The 22,919-nt window shown below is 34.0% G+C and overlaps 1 protein-coding gene across 9 annotated transcripts in view; it reads left to right on the top strand.

The window, feature by feature from the left end:
- The window catches only part of LOC150108568 (peptidyl-glycine alpha-amidating monooxygenase B-like), a 521,418-nt gene that overhangs the window by 133,775 nt on the left and 364,724 nt on the right, over window positions 1-22,919 (top strand). For all 9 annotated transcript variants that reach the window (XM_090390860.1, XM_090390858.1, XM_090390856.1 and 6 more), the window contains one exon: window positions 18,974-19,051. In XM_090390860.1, the coding sequence (XP_090246986.1) occupies window positions 18,974-19,051 (78 nt within the window). The remainder of the gene's footprint in view (window positions 1-18,973; window positions 19,052-22,919) is intronic.

The raw sequence follows: 22,919 nt of genomic DNA, 5'->3' as shown, positions 1-22,919 counted from the left end.
AGTTGATTTATCCAGGCATGGAAGGAATAAATGTGAGTTGATTAAGCAGCAAATCATCTTATGCAATATATTGTGCTTGTTAATTTTATTTTTGTGTTTCATATATATTTTGCTCAGTTTTCTAAGAATTTTCTTCTATTCACTGATGATCAGTATACACTTTTTACACAGTAATATATACATAAATAATACATAATTTCCAGTCATCATTGAAATTACCCACCCTTTCACAAATCCAAAGTTCATTACATAATTTTGTCAGTGGCTCTTCTGTCTTATCAATAATAGATATCTTGCATATTCTAGTATTTTGTTGATCAGTGGACACAGTCCACTTCTTATAATACATGGAAGTATTTATTCTTATTCAGGAATATATGAATTTTTACTCACTTCATGTGTCCTTTCCAAAGATGAAAATATTTTTAACATGAAGAACATAATTATTATAACATGAAGAACATTCTATACCCAGCAAATACTATACTACAGAAGCAAAAAAACAAGTAGTTTTATTGTATTTATTACTAAATACAGAGTACCGTATTATTGTTAAAATCTGACCCTCCATTCAGTCAAAAGACTCATCATGGGAGGCAAACACTGCCACACAGAAAACCCATTAATCCATGCTTTAAGCTTATTCAATGTACCTGCATTCTCCACAGTGTTAAGCGAAGCATTCCACTCACCAATGACTCTTCATGCAAAGAACCTACTCCTTATGTTTGTGCTCACTGTACAACTTTCAGATATGTCCTCTTGTTCCACTCCCTTCTCTCATTTTGTGAAAAAATTTCTTCCACATTAACCTGGTAACAGTCCTTTACTAGCTTAAATGGCACAATCATATCTCCTCTCTCCCTCCTATTCACAAGACTTTGCAAACTGCATTCCCTCAATCTGTCCTCACATCCCTAATCCATACAAGGATTAGGAATGTGGGATACAGCGGAACCAGAACCTCTTTATTTCTACAAGTTAAGGTCCTCTGCATCGTTGCTATAATCTGATGTGATGTCTTCACAACTTGTGCAGTGTGACCTTTGAACTTCAGATCCTTGTCCTCCACTACTTCAAGGTAACTTATATTTAACAACAGTTAGTGTAATTAGACACAACTGCAACGACACTTCATAATGAAAAAACATAATGTGACATATAGGAATGTAAGACATGATAATTAATAAATAACAAAAAACGATTTTACCTTAGAGTGGTCTAAAAGACAGACATTTATCTTTAGCCTGAGCCTAGAAAAGTAGATATCTTGTTATAAATCAAGGATGCCAAGAAATTATGTTCTTGGTTTCATCCTTAAACAAAGTTTGCACATGAAGTCACTCCACAACTGGGCTACTTGTATATAGAGGCTAATGACTTGACATTAATTGCCTTAGTATCCCATAATGCAATGCACATATTCTTACGGACATCTATAATGCTATGCATTATGAGAAGGACTGGTTTTGACCTTTATTGAGGTCTCATCAGTGGGAGCCAGATCCAGAAGTGATACCAAGGTTGAAGTCATATTTCCATATAAAAGTAGCCAAAAGGTGTCACACCTTATTACTAAAATAATCTGGATTAGAGATAGACGTTGAAAGTTTTTTCACTTCGTTATACTATAATTTAAAGATGCCAAGAAATTATATTCTTGGTTTCTTTCATGTTTCTAAGTTTCTCTCATGTCCTCTCTTTTCCACCTGTAAACTAAAATTTTTAACCCACACACACTTTCGACCTGTCCTCATAAGGAGCATTCTACAGACCTGTCACTTGTGTCTGAATTTTTCTCTATCACATCTTTGTCCCAAACAAACCGAGGTGACCAAATCTTTGCACAGTAGTCAAGTTGCAGTCCAATCGTAGCCATATAAAGAGGGATAATAACTTCCCTATCTACTTATTAGCATGTTCTTCAACATCCAGTAATCCTTTGAGCTATTTTATCAACTTTTGCATTATGCTCTCTGAATTTCAATTCTGACCACCATTATCCCCAAGTTCCTTGCCTCATCAATTTCCTAGAATCCAGTACTATCAATATGATACACCTTATGCAACTTTTTCAATACTAAGTGCATAACCCATACATTTTGCAACATTAAATCGACAATCATTATCCTGCCCACAATGCCAGTTTATTTAAATCACCCTTTAAGAGGCTCATCACCTTTATCAGCTATTGCTCTCCCTAATTTTGCATCATTAGCAAACAACTAAATATCCTTCCTTTATTAATCTTTTCCTATATCATTGATATACAAATTAAAGAGTAGTGGCCATAGTACTGAACCCTGGGTACTCCACTAGTCACCCTCATGAATAATAATAGACATAATGTATACTCTTGTCTTACAAACTGATTTAACATCACACCATCATCCTGTACCTCCTTCAGTTCTAGGCTGCTGACTTGCAGCTCAAATATAGAACTATATATTTCTCAATATAATGTTCCATTTATGCCATATAACTGCAGTCTCTTGAACACTTTTCTCTTGGTACCTTTCGTATGCCTTTTCCAGATATACAAAACATAGCTACAGATCCTTGTTATATTCCTATGATTTTTTTCAACTATTTAAAGTGAAAATCTGATCCTGACACTTATTTGGCTTGAATCTACCTTGTTCTGCCGATTCTCCTTTTGCAATTTTTCTCAAGTATACTTGCTTGAATTTTATTAGGAACATTCAGTAGAGAAATTCCTTTTTATAATTTTCACATTCAGTTTTATAAACGTTTTTATAGATGGGTACTATGAGAGCTCTACTGCAATCATCTGTAATGCGACCTTCTGACCAGGACTTCTGAATTATGCATTGTATTTGCTGTAAAACTTTTATCCCCATGTTTGAGCATTTCTGGTCAAATATCATCTCCTCTAGCTGCCTTTCCATATTTCAGGTTTTTGATAGCTTTTTCCATGTATTCCTGATTGCATTCATCTTGAATGTTTTCTACCACTGTGTTGATACTGTTTGTTTCATTTAGCAATCTTTAAACGTAATTACTTCAGATATCTAGAATATCTATTTTCAGTTTTCATTTCATGGTCTCTGAATCTTTTTACAGCACTCTTTCCTCCATTTCTAAGTTTTTCAGTAGCCTCCAGAATATTTTGTCACCTTCCTGAAATTTATTTTCTATTATATATACACGGCTATTTTGTCTGCCCCTGTTTAGGAGTGCCCCTGTTTAAATGTCATTGGCTTTTTACTCACGGATTCTTAGGGCATTGTAGATGTATATTTACCAATAAATATATGTAGCATAAAGGAAGAGAAATTTAAACATACCTTTTTCTGGGTGCTGTGGCTTTACTTCTTTCTGCGATGTGCAAACTACTGCAGTTAGGATGTTTTGGAAGGAAGTGTGTGTGTGTGTGGGGGTAGGCAATGTGGGAGAATTAAAATAGAAAACCCGGGTTTTTTGTATAATATATATATATACACATATATATTATATTATTAGGGATGGGCAGAGCATTTTTTTTATATAGGATGGGGAAAGGGTGAAAGGGGTTGAAAACAGCAACTGATTTTTTGAGGGGGGGGTGTTGATGGGGTGCATTACTAATCTGTTTCGACTATGCTTGGTCGTCGTCTGAACAGGAGGTCTTTCTGTGGCTTTTATTTAGCAACTTTTACCCATTGCTTCACTATCTTACATTTTTTTCTGTATTCTCTCAGATCACATGCCGATTCACTTACCAGGAACTTTGATGTGCTGTCTTTTTAGCTTGATTGTCTGTTTAACTTCCTTAGTCCATCTTGGAGTTCTGATTTTTCTATCTTTGTAGGCAGTCTCACCTCATCTTTGGTTATTGTGTGCTATTGATTAAATACAATTTTCTTTCTTTATACATTTATTACTGTTATGTATGGAATTACTTACCTTCTCATAATTATCCATAATGTCTGTCATTTCTGTCAGAAGCTTTAGCAAAATGTATGAAATTATATAAGGGGATTCTTAATTCTATACTTAGTTCAGTGGTATTCCTTAAAGTAAAATTTATGAATTTTTTTTGTTAGTCTCCTGTCAGTACCTGCAAACAAAATGTTTTGCAAGTACTGACCGTGGACTAATTCTCACATTTATCGAGATTGTATTCTTTGGAATTATGGTTATCATTACTTCTTTAAATTATTCTGGGTATTATCACTTTTCACTATCTAGCACTTTATATTAAAGATCCCTTGCAATTTAGCAGCAGCACCATTTCCTTTAGTTGTATGTATTTCTGTTGCTATATTATCATTGCCACTTGCATTACTAATCTTGTTCTCTGAATAATTCATTATTTCATTTTTATTTATTGATTTTAGTGTAATATTTAAATCCATATTTATAGGTGGTTCCTCTGTTATTGTTCTCATTTCAGTTTTATTGTTTTCTACATTTAAAAATGTTATAAGAATACTGATATGATTTTTCCTCTCTCTCTCTCTCAACAATATTCCTTTAGTAGCACACTTTTTATCCCTTTTGATTTTTCTTGTTACCTCATACAGTTTTCCAGTGTTGCATACCACTATTGCCTTTTGTGTCTTTTTTCTGCCATACTGTTTATTTTTATTCAATCTTCATATATTCTCTTGCTGATCTTTTAACTAACTCGTCTTTTTTTTAAATTTCTCAGATGAATTTCTTTAATTCTCTGTAACTTAGCATTTTAATATTATGCCTTTCTTCTGTGAGTTACCAGGTCTCGTATGATAACTAATCATTGCTCTTCCTTTCTTTCTTAGTACCCATACAGTTTCTTACCACCTCATTATATGCTACTCTAAAATTTTTCGATCTCCTTTCTATGTCTCTGCTTTCTTCTTTATCAGCACTTTCTAGTTTCTCATTCTCCAAAATTTCAAATAAATTCCTTATTATTATTACCAGATACTTCCAGGGGAGTCATGGATTCATTGAGGAAAGCCACTTCCACAGCTCTCATATTCATACTACCTGGACTTGTCACCTTCAAAAGCAAGTAATTCCACCCACTTAAGCTTTGAGAGCAAAGTCTAGCTCTCGCCCCTTTCTTGATTACATCCATTCTTAACTAATGTGATGACCTCTTCACACTGTACAAGATGAAAAATTCCATCTTCTGGTATTCTGTGTGACCCCTTTGAGAGGTTTACAGATCTCTATAATGTTATTTTTCTTGCTTCTGTTTACCAGTGTGTGCATTCCACATACTGTCAGTCTGTTCTCATAGTCTTCTTTCTGTAATCCCAATATCATCTTTGTAACTCTTCTTTGCACATTTTCCACAGATTTGTCATCTCCTCAGAATCCAGAAAAACAAAACTGTGCATGATATTTCCATTGCAGTTTTATCAAGGCTTTGTGCAGATTTGGTCTCCTGAATTCTGAGGCAAAATTATTTCCTTATCCTTCCATGTTAATGTTTGTTTTCCCTCAGAATTCAGGAGACCAAATCTGCACAAAACCTTGATAAAACTGCACTGGAAATAGTTGTATTTGCAGTAGTTTCAATCCTGGCCTGGTTGGCTGAGTGGTGAGCTATAAGGGGCTCACGCGAGCCCCTTGTTCTTCTTGTTTACTTTTTTATTTGTTCAAAAAAACATAATTTTTTGAAATATATTAAGCGACAAACCCATATGATAACCTAACAAAAATTAATCTATTCAGCAGTGTATAGATTATTTGGAATTATTGTTTCAACTCCTCTATAACGAATGCGTCCAAGTTTGAAAATAAAATAAGTGCATGTGCTATCTTTACCCTTCTCCCTTCTGGTAATGAATCAAATGTTTGTAAAACTATCATCAGCAGGGTTCATCAGTACACTGATGTATAACAATTGTTTGTGTTTAAAATTTAAAAATAATAATAAATTTTAAAATTGTATATTCAGCAAATTTTATTTTTATAATTGTAAAAGTATTTTTACCCTTGAAACATGAAAAGACAGTCAGATTTATTACATTTTTTTGGGAAAGAAAAAATAATGAAAAGTGATTCTGCTGATTTTACTGCAGTTGAATGTGCATATTATCTTCACCATCAAAGATGATGGTGAAGATAATATGCACATTCATTCATTCAATGAATATACAACAAGTTGGAGGAGAAAAAGAAAATCATTTACCTGATTGCTGAAACGAGAGGCAAGCATATTTCAAAACACAATATAAGTGGTTAGAAGTTAAAAATGGTAAATTAGGATGTCGTGTTGGCTCAAAATATAAAAACTTAGGTGTTTGAAGGAGAAAAAAGAAGTTATCACCTCTTAAAGAAATGGGTAGAAATGAAAATGGAACCGAATGGAAACACTACAGACTCAAGAACCGCATCTTTGCATAAAACGTTATCCAAACATAATGAATCATTTGCTCATAATAAAATCATAAAAATAAATTAAGAAAAATGTATATTACCAAATTTAATTGAAAAACTAAATGAAAAAGAAATTTTGATAACTTCAAAAATGTTTAATTCTGTTTATAGGTTGGTGAAGAGAAACCAGCCAATGTCTGATTTACCAGATTTAATTGAGCTGCAAATTAAAAATGGTATTGATCTAGGATTATCATTGAATTCTAGATTCCCAGGAATTAGAATAGTTGAACATATTTCTAAACAAATAAAATTAGAAATATTCTCCAAGAAAAATTGCAAAATTTCTATAAAAGCAGACGAATCGACAGCATTATCGAAAATAAGTGTTTTAGTTATTCACATACAAGTTGAGCTCACTGAACCATGTACGATTTTTGTAGATCTTGTAGAACTAGAAAATACCACTGCGGAATGTATACATGCTACTATAATTGCTACTTTAAATTCATATGGATTTTCTGATAACTATTTAAAAAAATCATCTCATTGCATTTTGTTCTGATGGAGCTAGTGTAATTTAGAAAATAAATGAGGTGTTGCAATCAGACCTCTACAAAAATTTCCCAACATTGTGATTTGCCATTGCGTAGTTCATCGTTTACAATTAGCATTAGACGATTCGATAAAAAACATTAAAGAAATAAATCATTTCGAAATATTTATGGATAAATTGAATGCTTTTTATCATCAATCACCAAAAAATCAACGAGAATTAAATGCGATTGCAAAAGACCTTGGTATCAAAATTTTAAAGATCGACCGTGTTTGGACCACAATGGGCAGCTTGCAGTTTATGAAAGCTCTTGCTGTGTGGAGAAATTACCCAGCTTTATGCAAGCATTTTGCATCGAACAATAAATATAAGGGCTTTTTAAACCAACTTCTCAATTTGGAATTTTTAAAAGATCTGGCATTAATGATTGATATCCTATAGGAATTATCATATCTGACAGAAGCTCTACAAAGTCGCAATATAAGTATTATAAGGGCTAACTCCTTAATCATGCGAACAATTAATGCAATTAATGATTTTAAAAATTCTGTAGGTTCTTATGAATCTAAAATTGATACCATTTTAAAATCAAAAGAATTTGAAGGAATAGCAATTGAAAGCAAAATCAGATTTCACAAACTACCATGAGAAACATTACTAAACTCTCTTATAATGTCTTTAAAGGATAGATTAATGCAGAAAAGTAATTTTAAACTTAAAAATGAAAATTATGAGGATTTGGAAGATGAAGAACTGAAAAACATTTTAAATGTATATTATCCTGAAACATGGAATATGGAAGAAGTTACATATCCATGGTTAGAAGGAGAAAAGAGAATAAGATCTTTAAATTTTATTTTGAAATATGAAATTAAAATTAATGATTTTAGAGATTTAGTGGAAATGGCTTTGACTGGAAAGTTATGAAATGAAATTCCTAGCACGGTGAAAAAAGCCAAAGTGATTATGACAACAATTACAGTTTGCAGCGCTGAAGCCGAACGAGCTTTTAGTGTGATGAATAATATCGTAATGATGAAGAGATCTTGTCTCACTATAAAACATATTTTGGATTTAATGACAATATGTATAAATGGGAAACCCTTGAATGAATTTAATCCGAATCCCTATGTCAAATCTTTTCTAGAAAATCAAAAGAGAAATATAACGTATTTCTATATTATTGTGTTTAGATAATACTTATTATTTATATATATATATCGCTTGTCATAGAAACTTCTATCACAAACAAAACAAATTTATTTTGTTTATAAAAATTCAGACTAGTGCATATGTGCGATTATAAAAAATTTTATTCTTATTATATTTTGATAGTTAAAACTTTTTCTTATGTAAGATAAATTAACACAGATGATTATGTGCAAATATTTCATGTTTAGATCATGAAATATTTGTTTAAAAATGATAGCCTTTACAGGTTGTTTGTCCTTCTCATAGTTTTTGATTAGCACATTTGTATATAAGCTGTATTAATAAAAGTTTTTATGTGAAATACGGCTTTTTTTTTTTTTTTTTTTTTTTGCTCAATGATGCGAGCCTTTTGTTAAAATTTCCATAGCTCACAATTGGTGGTTAGTGTATCCACTCTCCAGCCAGAAGGCTGCAGGTTCGAATCCTACTGGGAGCATGGATGTTTGTGATGTCTGTGATACTAGTAGTGGTAGTCAGCGGTAGATGCCGTTAGTGTAGATGAAGGTAGTTGCTGTTGGTAGAGTGGTGGAGATGGAGGGTTGTAGAGTATGTGCCTTCCCTCAATGAGTCCTTGGACTCTCTGGATATATTACGTAATAATAATAATAATAATTACACCAATATAATATCCTATTGGAAATCTCATCATGCCAAACTGCATGACACTACATTTTGCTAACACTGGACCGACAGCCATTTCTACATGCTTACAATTTTCCAGCCAATTCAAATCATTCTGCAAATGCTGCATGTCACGCACATTTCTGATTACCCTGCCTGTTTTAGCAAATGAACAGCTCTCTATCTTCTCTCAAATTATTTCCAGTTTCATTAATGCAAAGCTCAAATAACAGTCGACCAAGAATTGTCCCTGGAGTTCACTACATGTCACCTTAAATCTTGCAAACTTAGATTGTCCACCACCACCACCACCATATGCCACTTCTTGATATTTCAATCAGCTCGTCTCTTATCTGTGCTATAATTGATAATCTAATCTAATCCAGTGGTCGCCAAAGTGGTCGATATTGACCCCAGGGGGGGGGTCGATATAACATTGTTAGGGGTCGATTGGGGATCGATAGAAAAATATAAGACATCATTGTACAGGTAATATTTAATTCGGTTAACTTGGATTACCTCCATCCTGAATGACAACGCAATTAAGAGTTAATCGTGGGAACAGTGACATGGATAGGACCTGTAAGATGGAGCAAGGTCATGAAAATAGTTACGGAGGCCAATCAAGTAGGCCAAAATGACGTATTTACTAATAAACGGATGTTGGTGGTTCCTGCCCGGCAGGAGCAAGATTGCAACATGTGCGCAGTTGCTTATTTACTTATACTTACATGTATTTGAACCCAGTCTCATTTTTGTGCATCGACATACAAGTGAGCGTTAAAGTTCTAAAATTCATCAACATACAAATTTGGTAATATTAAAATTACGTAATAGTAAAATAGAGGGGGGGGGTCGATAAAAAGTCAAGAAACTCTTGAAGGGGTCGACGGGCAAAGAAGTTTGGTGACCTCTGATCTAATCCAATATCTTCCAACTTATGTAACAGACTTTCACGCTGCATCCTGTCAAAAGCCTTGGAAATGCCCAAAAGTATTATGATGTATCCAGTCCTCTTGTCTTCAACCATAATTATTATAAAATGCTAGGACATTATTCAGACATGACCTTTTCTTCATAATGCTATTCATTGCAAAGCATAGGCTCTCTTTCAACCCATTTCTGTACATGAGCTTTTTCCATGTCTTTACCTACTGTTATCTCCAGAGATTCTGATAGGTCTTATACACATCAGTCTTTACACCATTCTTGCAATCGAATTATTACATATTCTTCCCACTCCTGTGGAATCTTCCCTGTGCTGAGACTCATATTATACAGCTAGGTCAAAGGCAGCCATTTTAGCTGAACATTCTTTTAGCATCCATGTTGATATCCAATCAGTCCCTATTACCTAATTCTTATTAATGTTATGTAACTAATCTAATTCCTCCTCCCACATAACCTTTATTTTTCAGAACCACATTGCATACATCAGGTTGATTGCTCTTAGCAAAATGGGCACTCGCTTCTGGAACAATATGTTCTCCATTTGTCACCTGCATACCCATTCAGTAGAGTTATTCTTTTATGTTCTCCCCTTTCTTTTACTTGCATCATAAAGATAGAATTCTTTTGGGTTTCTTTAGCTTGCAGAGTCAAATCAGTTTCTTTTCATGAATATGAAAAACTTGTTGCTCTTATGGCCTGTAACTCATAATTTTTATAACTGATATCATTGTTAGGTGCATGATATGCCTTCAACATCATCTTTTTCTTAAGAATGATATGTTTAATAAAACTGCACTTCCATTTCATCACCCTGTCCTATTTATTCTTTGAACTATAGGTTCAAAGAATAACGTTCCAATATTTCAGCATTGAGGTATATTTTAATACTTTTCATGCACTGCAATATTCTTCCTATCTAGCAACCAATACTGAGAGACTGAACCTATTATTCTTTTCAGTTGGTCCTAATTTCCTGATTTGTAGTTCATCATGTAACCTTTTCTAAATGGAACATTTGTATACATAGCCACTTCCCAGGTCAGTACAGTCACTCTTTGAGCTTGAGTTTCTTCTGTCACATGCTGCTGAGGAAATTGCCATGCAACAGCTCAAATTCATTTTTTTTTTATGAGATTTCAGTCTATCAGTGTTCATGTATTTTGTAACCTATGATGATTACTCATATAATACCCATCAGGTTGATGTGGATATACATTTATCATCACCAGCAGCTGATCTATTAGGTCTGTAACAGCACCCTAACATGTACTTGTTTTTGTTAGATTCCACTTCACACCAGATAGCTTCAAACTCATTGTTACTTGAAAAGTTATTACTAATATTACAATCATAGCTTTCTTTCCTAACTGGATCAAATTATCTGATATCATTAGCAACACATCCCCTCCCCTCCTCTCCTACATGTCTATCCTTCATAAAAATATTGTACGAGGGTGGTCTGAAAAGTTCTTGGCCTCGAACATAGATGGCAACACTGTAGTCAAGATTTTTTTTTTCTAAGTTGGTACATCAGTCATAAGTATCCATGTGAAATTGCAAGTCATTCTATCAAGTAGTTTGTTTTTTACTGCTGTCTGAAGCAAAAGTGTTGTCTGTATCCCTTGAAATGGATAAAATTGAGTATTGTGCAGTTATAAAATTCTTTGTAAAAGAAGGTTTAATACCAAAAAAATTCATTTGAAGTTCATAAAAGTTTAGACACTCTTCTCCTTCATTTTTGACAATTAAGAAATGGGCTGCTGAGTTTAAACATGGCCGTACCAACCTTGAAGATGATCCACGTGAAGGACGTCCAAAAAGTGTAACACCACCAGACATCATTGATGAAGTACATGATATGGCATTGGATGACCAGTGAGTCAAAGTGCATGAAATTGCTGAGACTAGCCATTTCAAAAGAACGTGTAGGATATTTTGCACGAAGAATTGCAAATGAAAAAGCTTTGCGCAAGATGGGTGCCGCACTTACTTACAGCAGATCAAAAACACACTCATGTGAAAATCTCTGAACAATGCTTGGAGCTTTTAACAAGAATAAAACTGATTTTGTGTGTCAATTTATTAATATGGATGAGACTTGGATTCACCATTACACACCAGAATCCAAACAGTAGTTAAAACAGTGGACAGAAGCTGGTTGTTCAGCACCAAAGAAGACAAAGTCGGAACCATCAGCAGGAAAGGTCATAGCATCAGTGTTTTGGGATGCTAAAGGCATTTTGTTTACTAATCATCTTGAAAAGGGTAAAATATTCCGATCTTTTAACCAGACTAGATGAAAAAATTCGTGAGAAAAGATCCGTTTTGCAGAAGAAACAAGTCATCTTTCATCAGGACACTGCACCTGCCCACAATGATGTTTTGGCAATGGGAAAATTAAGGGATCTGCACTATGAATTGTTGGACCATCCACCCTATTCCCCAGATTTGGCTACCTTTGACTTCTTTCTGTTCCCAAAACTAAAACTCTTCCTCACTGGTGATTGTTTTTCTTCGAATCAAAGGTGATTGCAGCTGTAGAGGGGTATTTTGCAGAAATTACTGAAAACCACTATAGGGATGAGATAATGGCGATGGAGCATCACTGGAATAAATGTATTAGTCTTAAGAGAGATTGTGTTGAAAAATAAAAATAATTTTGAAATTATAAATTTGTTTTTTCATTGTTAGGCCAAGATCTTTTCAGACCACCCTTGTATCCTTTACACTCAATATTAGTCCATATATCTGCATCTAAAAGCGAGAGGTCACTAATTTCTACAATCTGAAGCTGCAATGTATTCAACATGGCACCAAACTCCACCCCTTTGTTCCTGATACTCTGACATTTAGATATAGATGTAAGTTACCTCCTGGCTTTTTTTTTTTTTGTATATTTATCTCTGTAGTCCATATGACCCATATTCTCAATGTATAATGGACAACTTGCAGATCTCTGTTATTTCTAACTAATGCTTCACTTATGCAGACACTGTTGTCCTTATTTAATAAATCCAAACTAGACTTGTACACAGTCATCTTTTCATCATAATCACCTCATGATTATACAGATTTGTATTGTTAACACATGCCCATAACTTAGTTGCTCATATGCATAGATTCTCACCATTCTCCCTCTGTGATCTACTTTGCCCAACTCTGTTAGGTCTTATACCAATAAATAATTTCTCCAGATTGCTGATACCAAGCATATCAAAGTGCAGGCCATCCCTCTTTTCTAAATCCATTCTTATTTGAAACTTACTCTGCACCCATAAACTTGCAACCATTCCTTCTACACAGCCAGTAGTACATCAAATCATTTGCTACAATGGCTCTTCTTAATTACTGTTGGTAACATAGTGATTTCCACTTTCTCTCTTCATTCTTTCTTCTTCTAGCAATACTCTCATCCTCTATTTATTGCCAGTTAAATCGTACGTACCAAGACCATCATGTGTCTTAATCCCCCCCCCCCCCCCAATTACAGTTTGTTAATTTTTTGATCCCGGAAAACTCAAAGTAGCAACATGGTCATCATTGGCATCTTTTATAATTGAATCACCATACCACATAAACATCCTTATTCTTCTTTTTCTGTTTTACATTATATACCTTATTATATCAGATATTGTAAAAAAATTGACAACACATAAGTAAGAGACAATGCAAAAATTAAATTATAGAATAACTTACTTTGGGAAAAATTATTTATTATTAGCAGAATTTCAGTCATGCTTTGTGACTCTTCTTAATGTACATAGGAAAAGAGGTCAAACAATTAAGAAAATTCACATGAGCACAGAAATCTATAAATTCCAGGATAGGAAAGTGTAGAATGTTTATCTTTTGGAGAGTTTAGGAATAGATTTAACTTCTAAACCAGATAAAAAAAAAATAATAAAAAAAAAAAAAATAGAAACTTGATAATTAATCTGACAAAGCAGTCTTGCTAGTCTTTTCGACATACCCTTGATATGCACAGTGTGCCCATTGAGTACTGAGATTTATTTTTTTTAAAGGACAGCACTTTGAAGTTACAAACATGTTTATAGTTTTTGACCACTAGAGCATGTTATAATCACAGGTGCAAATTTTGAGTCGGGTGACAGTGGTTTTTGTGTGACAACTGTTGAAGTAAGAGAGTGTGATGGGGAGCGCTTCTGTGACATTGAGAACATCCAGTGCAAGGTGACCCAGAAACTGAAGGAGGGTTCCCGTTCAAGACTTCCACCATGCCTCCAAATACCTATATGACAGATGCAAACATTTGTGTGGAGTTGGTGGAAGAGTCAAATAAACAGATTTTTAATCTGTTTATTTGACTGTTGCAAATATACTTCTTTGTTTTGATATAATAATTGTTGTCTCGTTACTTAACAGACACACGCTGTGTATGGAATGGAAATTCTAGAAAATTCCTCTATAGGTGAATTTGGATGATGGCCATAATTATTATGTTACTGATTAGTTGGTGGTATAGCCATAGGAGAGAAAAGTAGCTCTGATAAAAGACAGTTATTCAAACGAGAATTAGTAGAACATAAGATGTGTGGTGTACAATGTACTAAAGTTTTTAAGGATAAATAAATAAAGCAAATACTGACAGTGGTTTTGAAGCAGTATGGTATGAAGTAGAGGTGGGCAGAATGAAATGTTTAGTAGGATGTTGCTATAGGCCTGGTAATGTGGAAGGCAGTGTGAAGGAAAGGTTTAGGCAAATTGGTCTGTTTAATATGAAAAGGGTGATCATTATGGGCAATTTCAATATGATAATATAGACTGGAATGAAGAGACAGGAGCAGGAACCACAGCTACAATACGTAACAGAGGCTACATGTGGATCGAAGATTTTGGATTTGATTATCTCATCAGAAGATATTATTGGAGTGATGGCAGACATGTAGTGAAATGAATGACTAATGAAAGTGTGCAAGAGAATAGATTGAAAGAAAAAAGAGTAAAAGAGGTGGTGAGTGATTCCAGGATAGCAGTATATGGTGATTCCATAATTAGAGGACTAGTTACTGAGAGAGTCCATAAGGTCTCCTATCCAGGAGGAAGAATGAGTATGATAATTAAAGCGTTGGACATAAGGAAGAAACAAGCAAGCGATTTTGTTGTGATTGTGAGGACAAATGGTCTAAGTGGACATAAGGACGATGTGAGGATAAATATCAGGAGGCTATTGAGAAGAGTGAAAGATAACAATGTAGTAGGAAAGGTTGACTGTGTTGTCGAGGTATGATGATGATGAGTTGCGACGGAGAGCCAAAATAATGAGCAAATTAAACCAAAATACATGTATGGCATGTGTTTGAGGGAAGAGTGAAATTATACAGGCGTGATGAGTTGCATTTGAATGACTTTGGAGTGAGTGTACTGGATGGAAGTACAGAGTGTGATGCGTGAAGAGAAAAATCATGAAGGTGATATTGACGAGACAGAGGTGCTTGGCAGTGGAAATAGGAGTGTGAGAGATGAAGAGAGAACCGGAATGCAAGAGCAACAGGGAAATGGGGAGTGTGTGTGGATGGACAGGGAGACATGGCATAGGGAGAGCGGATGTTGAAAATGCCAGTGAATGTTTGTATGAAGATGGAGTATATTGCGATGTGGATCTTGAGACTGAGCAGATATACGTTGTAAGTGGTGGGGAAAGCAACCCAGTGGTTTGGATAGGACTGGTTATAGACCTAAACACTAACTGCTGTGTTTTACAAATTCCAAAAAGTATCAGAAATAAGGGTAATGAAATGGTTTCACTGATTGAGTTCATTTGCCCCAAAATCATTGGAATAAGTGAAACATGGTTGAATGAAGATGATATCATAATGGGAATAGAAATGGAAGGATACAGTATTTTTTGCAAGGATAGAAAGGGCAAGAAGGAAGGAGGAGTGCTGCTTATGATAGCAGGGGAATTAACTCGCAGAAGGTAGACATAAAAGAGGGAAATGGTTATGAGTTAATGTGGTGTAATGTGAAGGTTGAGAGGAAGCCATATTTAGGAAAATTAATTTCTTGCATTCTTGAGAGATAGCTGTCTTAGGCAACATGTGAAGGAAGGCATGCGAAGATTGTGTGAGGGGTTTCACACTTTCTTCCAGTTGGTGAAGGTGATCATGAGTAATCACCTGTGTTGGCTAGTCACATACAGACCTTTGTGAGGAAAGGATATGTGTGGAATTATAAGATTAGTAATTATAACAAGCTTAGGAGGCAGCTTGGAGCTGTAACATAGAATGAGGAATTGAGCAGTAAGGAAATGAATGCTGCTTGGGAACTGACAAAGAAATATATAACAGCATAATTATGTGAATATATTCCAAAGTCCAAAAGGCTTAATAAAATAGGCATAAAATGAATGAATGTATAGCTTAAGCATGGAATCTGGAAAAATAACCATTATTAATCTTGCACTTTGGAGGAAGTGCAATATGAATAATGGTATTAATCAGTTACGTGAAGAGTATAAAGAAAAAGCCAGGAGAGTGGCCAGTTAGTAAGGGAAACAAAAGTTCTGTATATGCAGAAATTGGCAAACCAGGTGAAGAAAAACTAGAGTTTTTTAGATATGTGGCAAGTAGAAGGAAGAATGATCATGGTAATATGATGTTAATGGATGAAAGTGGTAGAATGGTAACTACTGCAGAAGACATTGTTGAGGTATTTAGTGATCAGTTTATAAAAAAGTGTTTTATCCTGATTAGGGTAGAATCATGAGGAAAACTTAAGTGTAGAGGACATCGGAGAGGATGGATTAATTGTGAATAAGCAAGAGGTATTTGAGGAAATAAATAAGATTGATGTCAATAAGACAATAGGATTTCATGACATATCACTAAGCGTCTTAAGAGAATGTTCCAGAGAATTGGCAGTAGAATTAGCATGCTTGTTTAATAAGTCTTACAACAGCACAGGTTCCAAGGAAGCAGATAGAAGGTAAAATTATTCCACTGTATAAAGGTGATAATAACGCTGTGGCTTCAAATTATAGGCCAATCTATATATCTGGAGTTGTGGTGAATTTACTAGGGAGGGAGAGAGATTGGTGAGAAATATAATATAGAATTGAGTTGAAAACAGAAGTATTCTTTTTTAGTTATCGGCATGGGTTTGTTAAGGGTTGATCATGTTTTACTTACTAACTTATGTACTATAACAAGGTGGCAAATACCTTGGACAGGGAAGATGATATACAGTGGTGTACTTGGATTTTGCAAAAGTTTTTGATAGGCTCCCACATGACAAACTAATAAATAAATTGAAATAGATGGGATTGCATAACAGACTTATGAGTTGGATCAGTAACTGGCTGTCAGATAGGTATCAGAAAGTTGTATATGACGGTGCAGTATCCTGAAGGAGGAGGGTCACTAGTGGTGTACTGCAGGGATCAGTTTTGGGATCATTGTTGTTCTATTTGTATGTTAATGATATTGGAAAATGGGTTTAACTAGTGATATGCAGCTGTTTAGACAAAGGATGGGGGGGGTTGTAGTTTTAATATTAATAACTGCAAGGTATTACTATTATTATTACTATCATCCAGGCCTCCATGGAGTCAAAAGACTCATCATGGGAGGTCGTTTTTAGGAAACACAAAGTTTATCATATCACTCCTTGAACTCATTGACCATTCCTGCTCCAACCACTCTCTCAGGCAATGCATTTCAACCACCCTCCATGCAAAGAAACCACTCCTCACCCTCTTGTGCACAGCCTCCTTTCATAACTTCCAGGGGTGGCCCCTTGTCATCGCTTCTTCCCGCTGTTCCACCAAGTGAAAAAACTCTCCAATGTCTACCCTGTAACTGCCTCTCAACAATTTAAAAGTCTCGATCATATCACCTCTCCTTCTTCTATCCACCAAACTCTGCAGTCTACATTCCCTCAGTCAATCCTCATAACTCATATTGTACAGTCCTGAAACCATCTTTGTTATCTGCCTCTGTACCCTTTCCACAGTCAATTACATTTTGGAGTACAGAAATATAAGGCTATGTACTATATTGATGGTGCTCTACTGCAGGAAATGGATGCAATTTGAGATGTAGGAGTGATGGTTGACAGTGGACTGAAGTTTAGAGGGCATTGATAAGAAGATGATGGCATTATGGCACTATGATATATATATATATATATTTTAATGTTGGGCCAATATATGAGTGGTTGACTGGTCAACCTATAGTACCATATATGGGTAGTGGAATGGGAAAGGAGAAACTTGTTAACATTTGATTTAAAAGAGAAGTTGATAGAAGAGTAAATGATAAGAAGCACACTGACATGAAGAGGTAGTTATGCCACTGTATAAAGCACTGGTCTGACCACACTTGGACTATTGTGCTCAGATTTGGTCACCTGGATTTCACTGTGATGTAGAAACGTTGGAGAGGGTCCAGAAATGAGTGACTAAGACAATATCAGGACTCTGGAATGTTGGCTATGGAGAGATATTGGAAGAATGTGGATTGTAGAGTTTGGTAGATAGGAGGAAAACAGGTGATGTGATAGAAATGTTTAAGTTAGTGAGCATTTTATTAGATTAATCCAGAGGGAATTATAAAAAAGAGTATAAGGTGAAAAGGGAAGCCATCCTTGGAAGTTATGTAAGAGTATTATGAAGAGAGGGTGTGAGGAGTACATTTTTTACATGGAGAATTTTGGGTAAATGGAGTGCATTACTGGAATATGTTGTTAATGCAGGGAGTGTTAAAGATTTTAAGATTCAGTATGATAAATATGTTGTCAGTTGAATGAACCTCCCATGATGAGCCTGCCAACTCCATGGAGGGGGTAGTAGTAGTAATAATAATATAAAACTTGTTTATGCCAGAGCTACACACAAATAAAAAAAATGGAAATGGAGTGAATGGCATCAGAAGCATTCTTTTGTGTGACTTTAAAGACAAGGAAAATTCCACTCGCACACACACACACACACACAAAAATAATCCAATAGTTATTGTCGTTTCAAGATTTATGTTACTCCTGCAAGATTTTTCTCTATAATAGTATAATAAAGTAATTAAAATTACTGTACTTTTTATATTCAACTAAAGTCTTCTTCCATTACAGAAATAGACATATTTTATACATACATACATACAGTATGCCTTAAGAATTATGGTATTTCATTAATATTGTCATAAGTTTATAAGGGTTTTTGATCATCTTGTATTAATGATTTCTTTATAATTGCCAAAAATGTGTCATTTAATATAGTTGTGAAAAAACATTTAAATCCCTATAAGCAGTACTAAAGGTTTGTATAATTTTAAATAAAAATTGCTATGCATTTCATATTTTTAGATGTTGGATTCAGAACTGGTGTTAATAGTTCCATCCAGTACTTGGTCTTACAAATGCACTATGCAAACCCTTTGCCAGGTATGAGTTTTATGCATTAGTAAATTTAGAAGTTTTGAAAATTTCTTTAACATAAAATAAACATATTCCAATATGTTAATGATGCTTAGCATAAATGATACTTGTTTTAAAATTAAATAACTATTTACGTATGTGATTTTACTGTTGTAGTTTGATAATCTCTTATATTTTCACATAACCATTTAAATCACATCTTTGTTGTAGTCCTTCCATAGAACAGTTTACCAATAGCCATTATTGCTATAATATTGTTTAGCATTCTAAGGACCAAACCAGATGATATCCTTAATTTCTGCTTTTCCTAAAAGAAAATGAAAACCTTGCTTCATGCCTAATGAAGGAACAATCATACTCTCTGAATGCCTGCTAAAACCATTTGGCATAATTTCTGCTGAGTGTTGCTGCTTTCACTTATATTATAGAAAAGCAATACCTCCACTCCTCTGAAAACAATCCTGCATGATGGTGGTGTGAATAAACCACTAATTCATTAAATTTTTTTACTGCACTTTGAGGTGAAGTGTATACTTCTAAAATTACAAGTCTCTGAATGATAGCAGTTAAAATCATAGATTTTGTAGCAGTATTGGTGTAGCTGAAATAGCTTGCAGCATTTTGAACTGAAAAAAAAAATCCTCAATTGATATTTTTGGTGAGAAAGAGGTAAAGTGACCACATGGCCTGGTTTGGCCAGGACTGTCCCAGTTGTCCTAGCTTCCTGCCCAATTTAGCATTTTTTTAATGATGTTTTCTCTTTTCTTGACTTTTCCCAGAGTAACGTAGCTAACACTTCTTTTTAAATTAAGAAATTTGTGGAATAGAAATGCACTTGGAATTGGCTGTGGTGCATACATAATTCATAATTGTATCCAGATAAGCTGTAATATTCTACCTGTTGAGATAAAAGCTGTGGTTGTCAAAATTTACAAATATTTTTCATATATACACACAATTAGAGTAACTGAACTGCAAAATTTTTGTAACAAAGCAGATATGAAATTCAAAAAAATATTTCAGCATGGCAGCATACTTTCTCTCTTTGTTGATAGTCATCAGTTAGATTTTAAAAATGTTTGAGCCTTTGAAGAGCTACTTTATGAATCAAAACCTAAGTGTGCTACAGTAATATTGAACTTTATAATTACTATAAATTAAAGATGCAAAGAAATTATATAATTGGTTTCATCCTTTATCCAAGTGTAAGCAAACAAAGTTTGTGTGTGAAGTAACTTCATGACTTGGCTACTTGTATATCGAGGCTAATGACTTCACATCAATTGCTGTATCCCATAATGCAACACAGATATCCTTATGGACACATATATACTATGCATTATGGGAGGGCTGCTACCCAGACCAGTTTTCACTTTATTAGGTCTCATCAGTGGAAACATAATACCCAGAATTGATACCAAGGTTGAAGTAATGCAGAAGTCTTATTTCCATATTCAAGTAGTCAAAAGGTGACACACTTTATTACTATAATACTCTTGATTAGAGAGAGAGAGATGTTGAAAGTTTTTTCACTTGGTTATACTATGAATTAAAGATGCCAAGAAATTATATTCTTGGTTTCATCATGATGTGAAGTCATTAGCCTCTATATATAAGTAGTCCAGTCATGAAGTTACTTCATGTGCAAACTTTGTTTTCTTATGCTTGGATAAAGAATGAAACCAAAAATATAATTTCTTGGCATCTTTAATTTATTGAAATTTTTGTTAAACGAGACTTCTATATTTTAGTTACATTTTATTCAAAATGAGTTGGAAATCTTGAATCAAAGTATTCAATAAATGGATTGCCAAAGAACTTCAGATTTTGAAGCTTTTAGCAAATGCATTGATTGAAAACAAATTTGCAAACAGGAAGATATTGAAATTTGTTCCTACAAACGCAAAGGAAGAAGTGAACAAATTAGATGGGAGTTCAAATGGTGTACAAGATTTAATTTTGAAATCGTGTAGTTGTACTTGGGAATATGGGCTTGTGGGAAGAATTTTTTGACTGACCTCATATTTTTAATTGCATTAATTTATATTCTATACTGGAATGGAATGAAATTGAGGAGGCCTATGATTTTGCAGCATCTGACTTCAATGAAACATTCAGAAGAATCATAAATAGAATAACTTCTGATAACTTATTTGATGAGTGTTGTCTTGTAAAAATATTTCTTGAAGAAAGGTACTCTGAATGGAAGCAAAAAAGACAATACCTCTGAAATATTTGAGCTGAAATATTTATTTATGCATATATGAAATAATTATGCATTTTAGCACAAAACAGAATTAGAATTGAATATTCTCCATTAGTAGAATTTGTCTGAGCATACCAGATACCTTCGCACCTATAGTAGCAAGAATAATTTCTCAATTAAAAATATTATAGTCTACAGAGAAGTGATTGAAAGTGTCAATGGTTTCAAATTTATTAACCATAAAATGCAACTCTGAAGAAGAATGCAGACAATTTTATAAAAAAATTTAAAAATAATAAGATCATATTGAAAAAAATACATTCTTCAGAAAAATGCTAGTGGCATGGTTTTAGAGATAGGTATGCTCAATAAACTGATCAAAATTCATGACAATTCTTTCTTTTAAGGTCACACGGTGGTCAGCATTCATAGCAAAGAATTTATAGAAACAAAAACACATGTTGGAGTAATTACTTTACCTATAATTGTGAAAATAACACTCAATGTGGTGACTTCTGTATCGAGGTCATTATCAGGAAAACATACATTCACAGGACACAAGCTACATGGCACTACACAAAAGTAAGAGAAATCTAAATGCTTTGTTAATCCTTTGCCCTAGCCTGACACCTCTGATGAAAAAAAAAATAAATATATACAAAAATATAAATTAATTAACAAAATAAAATAAATTTTTTTATATATATCAGTATTACAATAATATACAGATGATAGAGGGGAAAAAAATCTCTAAATAAATAAAAATAAAATTTTATAGCAGAACTACATTAAACATACATCTCTACAGTTTAATGTAGTTCCACTATAAAACTTTATTTTTATTTATTTAGAGATTTTTTCCCCTCTGTCATCTGTATATTATGATACTGATATGTGTACAAAATTTATTTTATTTTGTTAATTAATTTATATTTTTGTATATATTTTATTTATTATTATTGTTGTTATTATTATTTTTTCACCAGCGGTCAGGCTAGGGTAAACGATTGACATGTAGCATTATAAAGAGATTACGATTCCATTTTATAAGGCCCTGATCAGACAACATATGAATTATTGTGGACAGATTTAGTAACCTGATTTTCAGGAGTAGAGGATATTGGAAAGGGTCCAGAGATGATTGATTAATCAATCATCAGTTGACCTTTTACTGGACCAGGTGTTTCAGGTTATCAACTTCTTCATATGCAGCATTCCAGACAGTAGAAACTACCTTAAGGTTGTTTCTGATCTTTGAAATATTGAGTATAAAAAAAACTTGAGGAAATGCAATGTACAGAGTCTAGTGGATAGGAGGAAGTGGGGAGGGGGAGATATGATTGAGATATACAAATTGCTAATGGATTATTACCAGATTATTCTGGAAGAAGATTTTCATAGAATTAGGGAAATTGGGTAAGAACAAGAGATCATTTCTGGAGGTTGTATAAGGAGGGTGGGGGGAGGGTTGCGAAACCTGATGAAAGATGTGCATCACATCTTGCATCAGGTTTTTTTTGCATGGACAGTGATGGGTGATTTAAATACATGTAATAATCAATGGCAAAATAACAATTTGCCGATGATCGATTACTGCATTAATAATTCATTTTATATGGTACTCTTTTAGGAAAGATAGAAAATGAATGCAAAGTAAATGTTTAATAA

This window comes from Typopeltis vanoorti, chromosome 3 (assembly GCF_054136105.1).
Source record: "Typopeltis vanoorti isolate ZY-2024b chromosome 3, IOZ_Tvanoo_1.0, whole genome shotgun sequence".
NCBI classification, from domain to species: domain Eukaryota; kingdom Metazoa; phylum Arthropoda; class Arachnida; order Uropygi; family Thelyphonidae; genus Typopeltis; species Typopeltis vanoorti.
This window is presented reverse-complemented; position numbering and strand designations above follow the sequence as displayed.